Source organism: Camellia sinensis, chromosome 3, assembly GCF_055761805.1.
Source record: "Camellia sinensis isolate YWXY chromosome 3, ASM5576180v1, whole genome shotgun sequence".
NCBI classification, from domain to species: domain Eukaryota; kingdom Viridiplantae; phylum Streptophyta; class Magnoliopsida; order Ericales; family Theaceae; genus Camellia; species Camellia sinensis.
The window spans coordinates 196,630,322-196,644,221 of NC_138963.1; the positions used below are offsets into that span (position 1 = coordinate 196,630,322).

General features: G+C 36.0%; 1 protein-coding gene across 1 annotated transcript; it reads right to left on the reverse strand.

Annotated features, from left to right (window-relative positions):
* Positions 1 to 955: 955 nt before the first annotated feature.
* On the reverse strand, positions 956 to 2,703 carry LOC114303909 (homeobox-leucine zipper protein HAT22). Its single transcript, XM_028249093.2, has 3 exons — positions 1,961 to 2,703; positions 1,705 to 1,784; positions 956 to 1,425 (listed from the first exon to the last, which is right to left on the reverse strand). Exons 1-3 carry the CDS (start codon positions 2,402 to 2,404, stop codon positions 1,140 to 1,142), a joined length of 810 nt encoding a protein of 269 aa, XP_028104894.2. The 5' UTR covers positions 2,405 to 2,703; the 3' UTR covers positions 956 to 1,139.
* Positions 2,704 to 13,900: the final 11,197 nt, after the last annotated feature.

Consider the following 13,900-nt stretch of genomic DNA (forward strand, 5'->3'; position numbering starts at 1 on the left):
TTTAATTTTAAATTTAAACCAAATCAGAAGTTTTTTTCTAAATTTTTTATTTTATATAACTCAATATCTGACCCAATATACTGTCTAGTCTAGAAAATTAATCTTATCGTCCACTAACGGAGCCAAATCAAGTGTTGACATTATAATATAATAATATATAGATATGTAACAAAAATGCAACATTAATTAGGATTAACAACTAAAATTGTTCATCTTCCACTAGCTCTGCTACATCACCCCAATAGCTCAGTCAAATGAAAGAAATGCCATTTCAACCAGTGTGTAGACATGTTTAAAAAAAAAAAGAAAAAAGAAAAAAGAAAAAGCCATGTGTACCTAGACGTACAGGTAATTTCCTGACACATTTCTTGATATGCATTTGGAATTAATGGTTTAATTTAATTTCAGGTTCTTTGAACACATAAATAGATTATATTATTGGAAATTTAATTATTTCTTAACTAATTTTTTAAAAACATTAAGCATTCAATGAAATGTAATTTATTTTATTTCAGTTAATCATGTAAAAGTACATTTCTAAAATCATTATGGCTCATTTTTTTATATTTTTTTTTTTATCAAAAACCTTCATTTTTATAAATTTTCGTTCATTATATTTAATTCTTTTTGTTTCTAACAAAACTTTTATGGAAGAAAATAAAAATAATTTCAGAATAGTTTTGGATTGCTAAATTCAATATTAATGTTTTCTGGTAATACTGGTTTAATTGCTTTATGTTTATAGTGGATGTAAGGAGGATTTCACATTTGAAACGCCATTGATGTATTCAACAAAGATTTCATCCATTTTTACCGCCATACTCAGTATTTACTCCAGATTTGATCTATCTAAGTATCCATCCACTTTTCATTAATTTTCTTTTTCTTTCCCTTCACTCTAATGCCATGACAAAAATCAAAGTTCAAATTTTATGAATCAGAATCACTAATAACATAAACTCAAAAAGAAAATTTCCCCTTCATAGACTATCCTCAAAGATGTACAAAACATATATACAATAGAGAAATAGAAGGAAATTTATTAGTATAAATTCATAGCTTGAGACTAGCTAGTTGTAAGGGGATATAGATTATAGAAGGCTAACTTGAAGTCTTGTGTTGTGTCCTTTGTTAGTTGTCTAACAAGCTGCTGAAGGATGGGTGAAGGGATTATAGAAGTGATGCTTAGCTCCAATTGAAAAAAGACTTTTAGAAGAGTTTTCGCTGCCACCGGTGCTGCCGATCCGCTCGCAGGAGGGGCACATGGTGAGGGTGGCTGCCGGTAGCTGCATGTAAAACGGCGCCGCCACATTTGGTGCTTTCAGCTCTTGCAGCTCTTTCTGCAATCTTCTGTTCTCATCTTTCAGTTTTGCACAATAGTTCTTCAATGACTCACAGTCTATCTCAGTTTGCTTCAGTTTAGTCCTGTTAAAAACAAAACAAGAAAACAAAATACAATATTATGAGCTAATTCCTATTCAGATCAAACATATTAAACTTATATAGAGTACCCTAGGGATAGTAGTACTATAAAGTAGAGGCAAAGATTCTAATTTTTCTACCATGATCTTATTGTGATTTTTTAACGGTCCATGATCTTAAAAACTAGATACCCAAAACAAAACTATTATTATGTGATTACTACTTTAGTTTTACGTCCTTTGATTATCGCAACAAAATCATGTAGAGAGATAAGTGGGCTACCTGGCTCTCCTATTTTGGAACCAAACTTCCACTTGTCGGGGCCGTAGGTTCAGCTGTTTTGCCAAGGCCTGCTTTTGATTCTGATAATTCAATATAAGGGTACCAAATTCAGAAACAGTTCAATTCAACCACTATTCTAAGCTATAATAATTGTTACATAATATATATATATATATATATGTAGAGAATACAGATACAAATCAAAACCCATGTGAGATAAATCAAGAAAAAATAAAGAAAGATGGTAGATTCATACGGGGTTGAGAGTGGTGTGTTCTTTGAAGCTGTCTTCTAAGATCACAGACTGTTCTTTAGTAAGCCTAAGTTTCTTCCTTGCACTACCCTCTTCTTCTTGATCTTGATCTTGATCATCACTTACCTTTGAAGACACTTTCTCTACCTCCACCTCTTCATCTCTCTCCCTCTTCACACTAGAGTTAGAGTACGATGAAACCGCGCTAAGCGAAATTGTGGATTCGCCATGAACTTTACAGGCATCGATCTTGACAGATGTTTTGATTTTTTGTTCTTCTGATGATAATCCCAACGTAAGGCAGGGCAAAACATGATCGAATTTCAGCGACAAAAGTTTCTTATTGTGTTGATGATGATGATGATGAGAGTGAAGATGATTTTCAGGCGTAGTGATAGGGGCTGAGCCAAGAGTGAGGCCTGTGTTGCAAATATCTTCAGAAACCATTGTTGAAGATTGACCGATTGATGGAGAGTTGGGGCACACTAGAGTTGAAATATATGAGAGAGGGATTGTGTGGGAATAAATGGAGGAGAGAAAAAGAAGAGAATGAAGAATTTCTGGAAGAGTAAGAGTGGAGGGGCTGATTATTATTATTATTATTAATCAAAGGAAGGAATGAGTAGAGAAAACGAATCTAGACTGTTGAACTGTTCAATAATAAACCATCTCCCTTTGTCCTCTTGGGTTGACCAAGAGAAGCTCTATCTCTCTCTCTCAATGTATATGTTGCATAAATGCTATGTACTCATGATAGTACTTTGAAAGTATTTAAATTGATAAAATATATTCATTTTGTTAGAGAGAGAGAAAAAAAATGACCTACATATTTTAAAATTTTTATAATCGTAATATTATAAATTTAGAAATCTTCAATTTTATCCAAAAGCCTTAGATTCATTTCATATTTGGGCTCACATTTCATAAATTTAATTTTTACTATACAAATACAATACTAGTAATTTTTTTGAAATAACAACATTTATACTTTTACAAATATTTTTCCTAGTATGTAGCCGTATATAAATAAACCGATTTGTTATCAAATTTTGTTAGCATTAGATACAAAGACAATGAAATTTATATTGATTAATGAATAAAAATATATATGTGAGACTAATGTCTTTTTGTCTAGTAATAAAAAATAAAGTGAAAATTTACTTATATGTAACATTTTATTTATGTGTGCATATAGAATGGAATATATGACATAGGTGGAATCACATGTATAGGAAGTGGAGGGTATAGAACATATGAAGAGAATGATTCGTCACTTTTACTTTTCTTTTTCGCTCTTTTTCCTATTGTGAATTCCACTTATATGCATAGTCGGAGACAATACTACATCAACTTTTTCTTTCTTTGTAGTTTATGTTGCATGTAGCCCTTTTCTTTTTTCTTTTTTTCTTTTTTTTTTAAACCTTTTTTTTTTTTAAGTACAGATGTGTTGTATTTTTGTGTACATTCTATAAATCTATAGAAAGGGTTTTGGGTTGGCAATCAGGGTCTCAATATCTCACATCTCCTATTTGCTGATGACACTGTAATCTTCTGCAACTCAGATTGAAATGAGATCGTATGTATTAAAAGAATTCTCCGATGTTTCGAACTTGCCTCAGGCCTGAAAATTAACTTTCACAAATTAGTCATATGCGGGATTAGTATCGACGACAACACTTTTACAAACCAGGTGGCAACATTCTTTAATTGCAAAGTAAGCACTCTACCCATCAACTACCTCAAAATGCCACTTGGAGCCAACCCGAAGAGGGTTAAGACATGGGATCCTATCTTAGGAGTTGTTTGAGATGTTCTAAATAAGTGCAATTTTTGACTTTTTATAAAATTTGGGTTGGGTTTGAAGTGATGTGGTAGAGAGGTGATATGATTTAAATAAGATGATGTGACTTAAAAAGGATAGTGACTTTTTGACTTTTTAGCTTTTTTAGGGATGCCAAACGTAGCCTTAGACAAAATCAAGGAGAGACAATCATCTTGGAAGAGAAGGTACCTCTCATTTGGAGGTAAAATCACTCTAATAAAGTCAGTTCTCTCATCATTGCCTTTGTATTCCATGTCTATATTCAAGATGCCAATCAAAGTGGCAAATTCAATTGACAAAATTTAGCGTTTATTTCTTTGGCGTGATAACAAGTGTCACGACCCAAACCTGCCCCTATAGGTTTGGCATCGTAACCGGCCAGTAATCCTTGGATTACCAAAGGCCTCTTAGCGGAATAACATGTAATTAGAGGCTGCGGAAGCAAATATACGAAATATATATAGTCCATAGAGCTGTGCAGACATATATGGGATAGAAATTTTAAACTTTTTATAAATATGCGTGACGTTATAATGTAGGTCTTGTGTTACATCCAATACAAAAGTAGCCAAAAGGGACTTAGCCCAATATACACATAACAGAAGACTTGTTCATACTTCAAAGAAGACAAGGTCTTAAACATATGCCATTTAGACTTGACTTGCTCACAATTGAGAACCTCCTTGGAGGCACAATGGCTGACTGAAAAAACAGAATCTTAGGCCATCAACTCTGGACCTGGTCACGTGCCTGCTCACTTACATACATAATAACAAATAGTGAGCTGGCGCCCAGTGATTAACAAGAAAGTAAAAGGTTTTAATGAATGATGTCCATCACAGAGTCAAAAATCAGAGTTTATATCAGAAATAGGTTTTTATCAGAAACAGAGTCTTATGCATATTTAGATTTCAAATAAAAAACAGATTCATATACATGTTCAGTCGTCAAAGCAGAAACAAATTCATATACGTAGTTGCATTCGTATTCAAAGTTCGTATATTTCTCATCATAGTATGTGGCACATCCATTAGCGTTAACAAATCTAATGGCCCATAAAGGGATGGCCGTAAAGGGCATTCCGATGACTCATGTGCATAGAGATGTTTCTAATGACCCACAAAGGGACTGCCATAAAGGCATTCCGATGACCCATAAAGGGACGGCCAAAAGGTATTCCGATGACTCTTGTTCATAGAGACGTTTTCGATGACCCATAATTGGGGTGGCCATAAAGGCATTCCGATGATCCATAAAAGGGATGCATATAATATGATGCTAAGGGTGGTCGCTCGAGCGCAACTTCCTTCGCTCGAGTGGGGGTTCAAAAATAAGGGTGGTCATTCGAGCGGTCTGCAAACTTGGCAAAAGTATTGGTTGTGTGAAATTCCCACTTGACGGTCGCTCGAGCGGAAGATTGAGTAAAAAGGTCCTCGCTCGAGCTCCACTTTGGTTGCTCGAGCGACCTGTAAGATTTTATAAAACTTCTGGGAGTTCGATTTTCATACTCGAGCTACACGTTCCTCGCTCAAGCGGACAGTGCGAATTCTGGAATTTTCAAAACTGTGTTTGAACTTCAAGGTTGATATTCCAAAGGTTCCAAACTCGTGTTTTAGGCATAAAAACATGGGAAAACTTTATAAAACATGAAATTTGGAACCAATTACTCAAAATCATGAACCAAATTCCCAAAATCTAGCTTAAACCATGAAGTTGAAACCATGCAAGAAAGGTACTCTTTAATCTCTTTGTAAAACTTGACCAAATGGTATGAAAAGTGTAGGAACACGAAAAAATTCTCAAATAAATGTGTGAGGGTTCCATGCATGTAGAGAATTTCATGGAATTCAAACTCAAATTGGTGATTCATGCATGCATGTATACAATCATGCTCAATTCTTCCATTACCAAGATGATCCTAGCATATACCTTCTAAATTCATGCAAGTGGCCTCATAGCTTGGTGAATTCATTTCTTATATGGATTATCTATAAGAATTGAGTGTGGTTTCCATACCTAGAGTTAAATTCAAGTGCAATCCTAGCTCAAATATTCAAGTCCCCCATAAATTCTCTACAAATTCTCCTTTCTCTCTCTAAGGTGTTGAGTTCTTCCTCGCCCTTCCTCAAAATCTCAGCCAAATCATGTATAAGTGAGGTCATAAGCTTAATGGGCCTATTTATATGGTATGATTAGCTTAGCCTAATCAAAGTTGGTTAAGGCTAATCAAGTGTGCATCAAATTAATCTAATTTAATCATTCCAAATCGAAATCCAATTGAATCTATCATAATGTTCTAAAAATTTCAAATAACACATATTCCAAGTCAATTTCATGATTGGATGTCGATAAGGCCGTCGATTCGCAAAATATAACAAAGTTTTAAACAAATATTCTTATAATAAATAGATATAAATACAAATAATGCAATACATAGGCAATTGATGCAAACTTTCACTTTAATTACTTATTAAGCCTTCTTAATCATAGATTATACGTTAATCATGGGTCGAGATTGTTACAGTCTCCCCCTCTTGAAGAGTTTGGTCCTCCAAACTCGAATTACCTTCATTTTGGAAGAATGTCGAGGCTAGAGGGAATAAATTTGGGTATCTCTTCATCATTTCTTATTTGGTCTCCTAAGTTGTATAAGTCCCTCCATGGTTTTGCCAATCAATCTTCACCAATGAGATTTCTTTATTCCTTAGTCTTTTGATTTGACGATTAATAATCTGTATCGATCTCTCTTCATAGGTGTAGTTATCTTTCAAAAGCACATGTGTTGGTTCAATGACATGGAATGGATCTCTCAAATACTCTCGAAGCATAAATACGTGAAAAACATTATGCATATGCTCTATAGTCGGCGGCAAGGCTATCCGATACGTCACCAGATTGATTTTCTCAAGGATTTCATATGACCCAACATATCTCGGTGCTAACTTGCCTTAACACCAAACCGCGTTTGGCCCTTCATCGGAGTTAATTTGATAAACACGTGATCCCCGACTTCATATTCCCTGCCTCTTCTTCAGACATCAGCATAACTCTTTTGGTGGCTTTGTGTAGTTTTCAGTCGCTGTTGAATCAATTTCACCTTCTCAGTTGTTTCTTGCACAAGTTCTGGTCCCAACAACGATCTATCACCTACCTCAGCCCAGCAAATTGGAAATCGACATTTTCTACCATATAAAGTTTCATAAGGAGCCATGCTAATACTCAAATAGTAGTTATTGTTATACACAAACTTGGCCAATGGTAAGTAGGTTTCCCAACTGCCTTGAAAGTCTATGGCACACATCCGTAACAAGTCTTCCAATGCTTGAATGGTCCGTTCATATTGGTCATCTGTCTGTGGGTAATAAGCATTGTTTAGTCTCAATTCAGTTCCTAGAGCTTGCCATAGACTCTGCCAGAATCTTGAAGTGAACTTAGGGTCTCTATCAGATATAATAGTTACTGGCACGCCATGTAATCTCACAATCTTATTAACATACAAGTTAGCCAGTTTATCTGCATTATATAACGATTTAACAGGTAAAAAATGTGCGGATTTAGTTAGACAATCAACAATTACCCAGATAGAGTCCATACCTCGAGGAGAGCGAGGTAATCCACAATGAAGTCCATTGTGATATGTTCCCATTTCCATTCTGATATAGGAAGTGGCTGTAGCAATCCGACAGCGCGTTGATGTTCAGTTTTAACTTGTTGACAGTGTAAACATTTTGCCACAAAATCTGTAATATACTTTTTCATCCCATGCCACCAGAAATTTTGTTTCAAGTCATGATACATCTTTGTATTCCCCGGATGCATGGCAAATTTAGAATTGTGGGCTTCAGTCATAATGCATTTCCTCAAATCAAAACAATCTGTCACACAAAGGTAACCCTGAAATTTCAACACATTTTTCTCAAGTAAAAACCTGGGCCTTGGTTTTGAGTCAATTTCATCTACAATCTTTTTCAGGAACTCATCTTCAAATTGCTTCTCTTTGATTTCTTCAATGATCGTAGGTTGAGCAGAAATGGAAACTAAGATCCCACCTTGTTCTCGCAATACAACTTCAATCTCATCCCTTTCCAAGTCACATAACAATTCTATCTGACTGGTGAGGAAACATGACAAATTTCTCATTGACTTTCGACTCAAGGCATCTGCCACAGTATTAGCTTTTCCCAGATGATATTAAATTTATAAATCATAATCCTTGATAAACTCTAACCACCTTCTCTGTCTCATGTTCAATTTTTTTTTGGTGAAGAAATATTTAAGGCTTTTATGGTCTGTGTACACTTCACAAGTCACACCGTACAGATAACGACGCCAAATTTTCAAAGCAAACACCATAACTGTCAGTTTAAGATCATGAGCCGGGTAATTCTTTTCATGAGGACGAAGTTGCCGAGAGGCGTAAGCAATTACCTTCCTATTTTGCATCAACACACAGCCCAAACCTTTGTAGGAGGTATCACTGTAAATATGAAACCCATTAGTACCATTAGGTAAAATCAAAATTGGTGCAGTTACTAACCTGGTCTTTAACTTTTGGAAAGTAGTTTCTCTTTGATCAGTCCAATCAAATGTTGTAGCTTTATGTGTCAATTAAGTGAGTGGCAAAGCAAGTTTGGAAAAATCTTTCACAAATATGCGATAATAGCCTGCAAGTCCTAGAAAATTTCAAACTTCTGATATATTTGTTGGTCTGGGCCAATCTACAATAGCTTTAATTTTCTGTGGGTCAATGGAGATACCATCCTTGTTGATTGCATGCCCCAAAAATGTCACACTATGAAGCCAAAATTCACATTTGGAAAAACTTTCCATATAACTTCTTTTCCCTTAGGGTCTGTAAAGTAATTCTTAAATGATTTTCATGTTATTTCTTGCTTTTAGAATAAATCAATATATCATCGATAAACATAACAATAAACTCATCAAGGAATTGTTTGAACACTCTATTCATTAAGTCCATGAATGCTGCAGGTGCATTAGTTACCCCAAATGGCATGACTAGGAATTCATAATGCCCATATCTAGTTCTGAATGCAGTTTTCTCTACGTCTTCTGCCTTGACCTTTAATTAGTGATACGCGGATCTAAAGTCAATTTTAGAAAACACTTGGGCTCCTTGGAGTTGGTCAAATAGGTCATCTATTCAGGATAGTGGGTATTTGTTCTTCACGGTTACTTTATTCAATTCACGATAGTCTATGCATAAACTCAAAAACCCATTCTTCTTTTTTACAGATAAGATTAGAGCACCCCAAGGTGATGTGCTCGGGCGGATAAATTTCTTGTCTAAGAGTTCTTGAAGTTGAACTTTCAACTCTTTTAGTTCAGAAGTTGACATTCTATAGGGGGTCTTGGAAATAGGTTGTGTTCCAAGTATTACACCAATCGTAAACTCGATTTCCCTATCAATTAAGTCCCCGTATAGGTCATTAGGAAACACATCAGGAAAGTCAGAAACCATAGGAATAGTTTCCACTTTAGCACTATCCGAAGACTCAGTCAACACACAACATAAGTATCCCCTATAAACTTTCCTTAACAATTTCCCAACTTTCATAAATGAAATCAAGTATGGCGGAGGAACTACCCAATTTCTAGTAAAAACAAACTCAAGCATACCAGGTGGTTGAAACACAACGGTTTTATTCACATAATCAATAGTTGCAAATACTTTGTCAACCAATCCATGTCCAATATACAATCAAAATGGTCTATGCTCAAAGGCAACAAATTAACATATAATGTCATATCACCAATCGTAACATCACATGCCGGACAAATATAAGCACATATCATAGAACCCCCAGACGGTATAGACACAAATAGTAAACAATTCATGGGTTCCAAAGGTCTAGTTAATTTTTGAGAAAAAGCACGCGAAACAAATGAATGTGCGAAACCAGAATCAATCAGCACATAGGCATTCTGAGCACAGATAGAGATTATACCTGACACCACAGATTCGGTGTTCTGCACATCACCAGGCACAAGTGCAAATACTCAACCCTGCTTGAAGGTTTCCTTCCCAGTGTTAGCTTTCGTATTCATTCTTGATGCAGAAGCGGATCTCGCTGAACTTACCGCTGGACGGTTGATACTTTTGAGCCTGATAGGACAATATTTCATCATATGGCCCGTTTTACCACACCTGAAACAGGCACCCGTTGCTTGATAACAAATCCCCTTATGTTTCCTACCACATTCTGGGCAAGTCAGTGCAGATCCACTACTTTGGCTAGCGCTACTATAAGATCCTATATTTTGCTTCTCTGAGAATGACCAACCTCTTTTAAAATTAGATCCCAATCTCTTACCCCTCCATTCAGTTGTCAGAGCATTAGTCTATTTCTTCGCGACTAAGTTGGCTTCAGCAATGAGCGCTCTATCAAGGACTTCCACGTATGTTGGTAACTTCAATACGCCTACTCAATCAAATATGTCTAGGTCTAGTCCTCCCTTGATCTTTCGTGTTTTCTTATAATCGGTGTCCACCATGTGTGGGGCAAAACGAGCTAATTCAGAAAACTTGGCCTCATATTCGGCCACTGACATCCTGTTTTGTTTGAGTTCTTGGAATTCTAACAGTTTTCGGTCTCTGAAGCATTGGGGGAAGTACTTGTTGTAGAATATCTCATTGAATTGAGCCCATGTCATGTCCCCGTTGTTATTTCAGACCAACAGCTACCATCTCCGGGCTTCATCCTTTAGGGTGTAGGTGGCCAAGAGAACTTTCTAAGTTGCGGAGCAAGGGAACACTTCAAATAACTTTTCCATTTCTAGCAACCAGGTTTCTGCCTTCAATGGTTCAATGCCACCTAAGAAGGTCGGTGGTTTCATTTTCATAAATTTCTGAGTCAAATTGATGATGTCAATATTGGCCAGTTCAACTAGTACAGGCGGAGGCGGAGGAGGTAAAGGTTGTTGTCTTAGTTGCTGCATCATAGCTTCAGTCAAAGCTGCAAGCATCTGTTCCATTTGGCTCATGCGAGCCTCTAAGGGTTCACTTGTATCATTTTCCCTTATATTCTCAATGTTGCTATAGAGACACCAAGTAATAATAAACATAGGAATAATTTTGTTCATTTCTTTCAATTTTATTTGTTCAGATTCAAATTCAATTTTCACATTTATAAAGATTACCACACACTCACACATGCTGAAGATATGTCATTAATTCTTTCTAGGACATCCTATAGCTCATATGGACTCGTGTATGTGGTATAACATGTGCTCTGATACCACTCTGTCATGATCCAAACCCGCCCCTATAGGTTTAGCGTCGTAACCGGCCAGTAATCATTGGATTACCAAAGGCCTCTTAGTGGAATAACATGTAATTAGGGGCTACAGAAGCAATATACGAAATATACATAGTCCATAGAGCTGTGCAGACATATATGGGATAGAAATTTTAAACCTTTTACAAATATATGTAACGTCATAATGTAGGTCTTGTGTCACATCCAATACAAAAGTAGCCAAAAGGGACTTAGCCCAATATACACATAACATAAAACTTGTTTATACTTCAAAGAAGACAAGGTCTTAAACATATGCCATTTAGACTTGACCTGCTCACAAAATGGAACCTCCTTAGAGGCACAATAGCTGGCTAACAAAACAGAATCTTAGGCCATCAACTTTGGGCATGGTCACGTGCCTGCTCACCTACATACATAATAACAAATAGTGAGCTGGTGCCTAGTGATTAACAACAAAATAAAGGGTTTTAATGAATGATGTCCATCATAGAGTCAAAAAACAGAGTTTATATCAGACATAGGTTTTTATCAGAAACAGAGTCTTATGCATACTCAGATTCAAATCAAAAACATATTCATATACATGTTTAGTCGTCAAAGCAGAAACAGATTCATATACGTAGTTGTATTCGTATTCAAAGTTCGTATATTTCTCATCATAGTACATGGCACATCCATTAGCGTTAACAAACCTGATGACCCATAAAGGGACAACAGTAAATGGGATTCCGATGACTCATGTGCACAGAGACGTTTCTGATGACCCACAAAGAGAATGCAATGAAGGCATTCTGATTACCCATAAAGGGACGGCCAAAAGGTATTCCGATGACTCTTGTGCATAGAGACATTTCCGATGACCTATAATTGGGACAGCCATAAAGGCATTCCGATGACCCATAAAAGGAACGCATATCATATGATGCTAAGTATGCCACAAATACATTTCAAGAACTTGGACAATAATTCATTCATACAAAACATAGCATTTCAGAAAACTGATCATTTCATATCATCGAAAAATAATTAAAGTTAAACATAACTTTACAGAGTTATTACTCACAGTTGTTTGTGTTGTCACTAAGTCTCGGACGTCCACCTAAACAAAACATATAACAAAAGCACAATTGAAACACCATTTCATTTTAATTCAATTCTCTTTATGTGTTTCTAGGTTATTTCATGACTATGTGAATTCAAATGGTGCCTAAGAACACTTGGAGTGGCATGAGGATGCAAATATGTACTTAAAAGAGTTAGTCAAAAGTTGTTGAAAACAAGTTTTCCGCTCGAGCGCAACTTTTTTTTCTCGAGCGGGGGTTCAAAAATAAGGGTGGTCGCTCGAGCGTAGCTTCCGTCACTCGAGTGGTTTGCAAACTTGGCAAAAGTACTGGTTGTGTGAAATTCCTGCTCGACGGTCGCTCGAGCGGAAGACTGAGTAAAAGGGTCCTCGCTCGAGTGCCACTTTGGTCGCTCAAGCAACTTGTAAAATTTTGTAAAACTTTTGGGAGCTTGATTTTCACGCTCGAGCGACACTTTCCTCGCTCAAGCGGACAGTGCGAATTCTCGAATTTCCAGAACTGTGTTTGAATTTCAAAGCTGATATTCCAAAGGTTCCAAACTCGTGTTTTTGGCACAAAAACATGGGAAAACTTTATAAAACATAGAAACATAATTAATTTGGAACCAATTGCTCAAAATCATGAACCAAATTCCCAAAATCTAGCTTAAACCATGAAGTTGAAACCATGCAAGAAAGGTACTCTTTAATCTCTTTGTAAAACTTGACCAAATGGTATGAAAAGTGTAGGAACACGAAAAACTTCTCAAATAAATGTGTGAGGGTTCAATGCATGTAGAGAATTTCATGGAATTCAAACTCAAATTGGTGATTTATGCATGCATGTATGCAATCATACTCAATTCTTCCATAACCAAGATGATCCTAGCATATGCCTTCTAAATTCATGCAAGTGGCCTCATAGCTTGGTGAATTCATTTCTTATATGGATTATCTATAAGAATTGAGTGTGGTTTCCATACCTAGAGTTAAATTCAAGTGTAATCCTAACTCAAATCTTCAAGTCTTCCACAAATTCTCCTTTCTCTCTCTAAGGTGTTGAGTTCTTCCTCTCCCTTCCTCAAAATCTCAGCCAAATCATGTATAAGTGAGGTCATAAGCTTAATGGGCCTATTTATATGGTATGATTAGCTTAGCCTAATCAAAGTTGGTGAAGGCTAATCAAGTATCTATCAAATTAATCTAATTTAATCGTTCTAAATCGAAATCCAATTGAATCTACCATAATATTCTAAAAATGCCAAATAGCACATATACTAAGTCAATTTCATGATCGGATGCCGATAAGGCCTTCGATTTGCAAAATATAACAGAATTTCAAATAGATATTCTTACAATAAACGGATATAAATACAAATAATGTAATTCATTGGCAATTAATGCAAAATTTCACTTTAATTACTTATTAAGCCTACTTAATCATGGATTATACGTTAATCATGGGTCAGGATTGTTACAACAATGAGAGGAAAAAGATTCACCTTTTTAATTGGGATGCTTGTGTAGTTAACAAGAAATATGGAGGTCTCGGATTCAGGAAAACCATCGAGTGCAATGAATCCCTCCTTTGCAAGTGGTGGTGACGATTCTCCACTGAAACTTATGCATTTTGGAGAAGAGTAATTTGTGCCAAGAATAATGTAGATCAATTTGTTTGGATACCAAATGTACCCCTAGCCAAGAATTCTTTTCAACTGTATGGAGGAATATTTCTTCAATGGACAGGTCAAACTCTAAAGTCCTAACCATATTTATCAGCA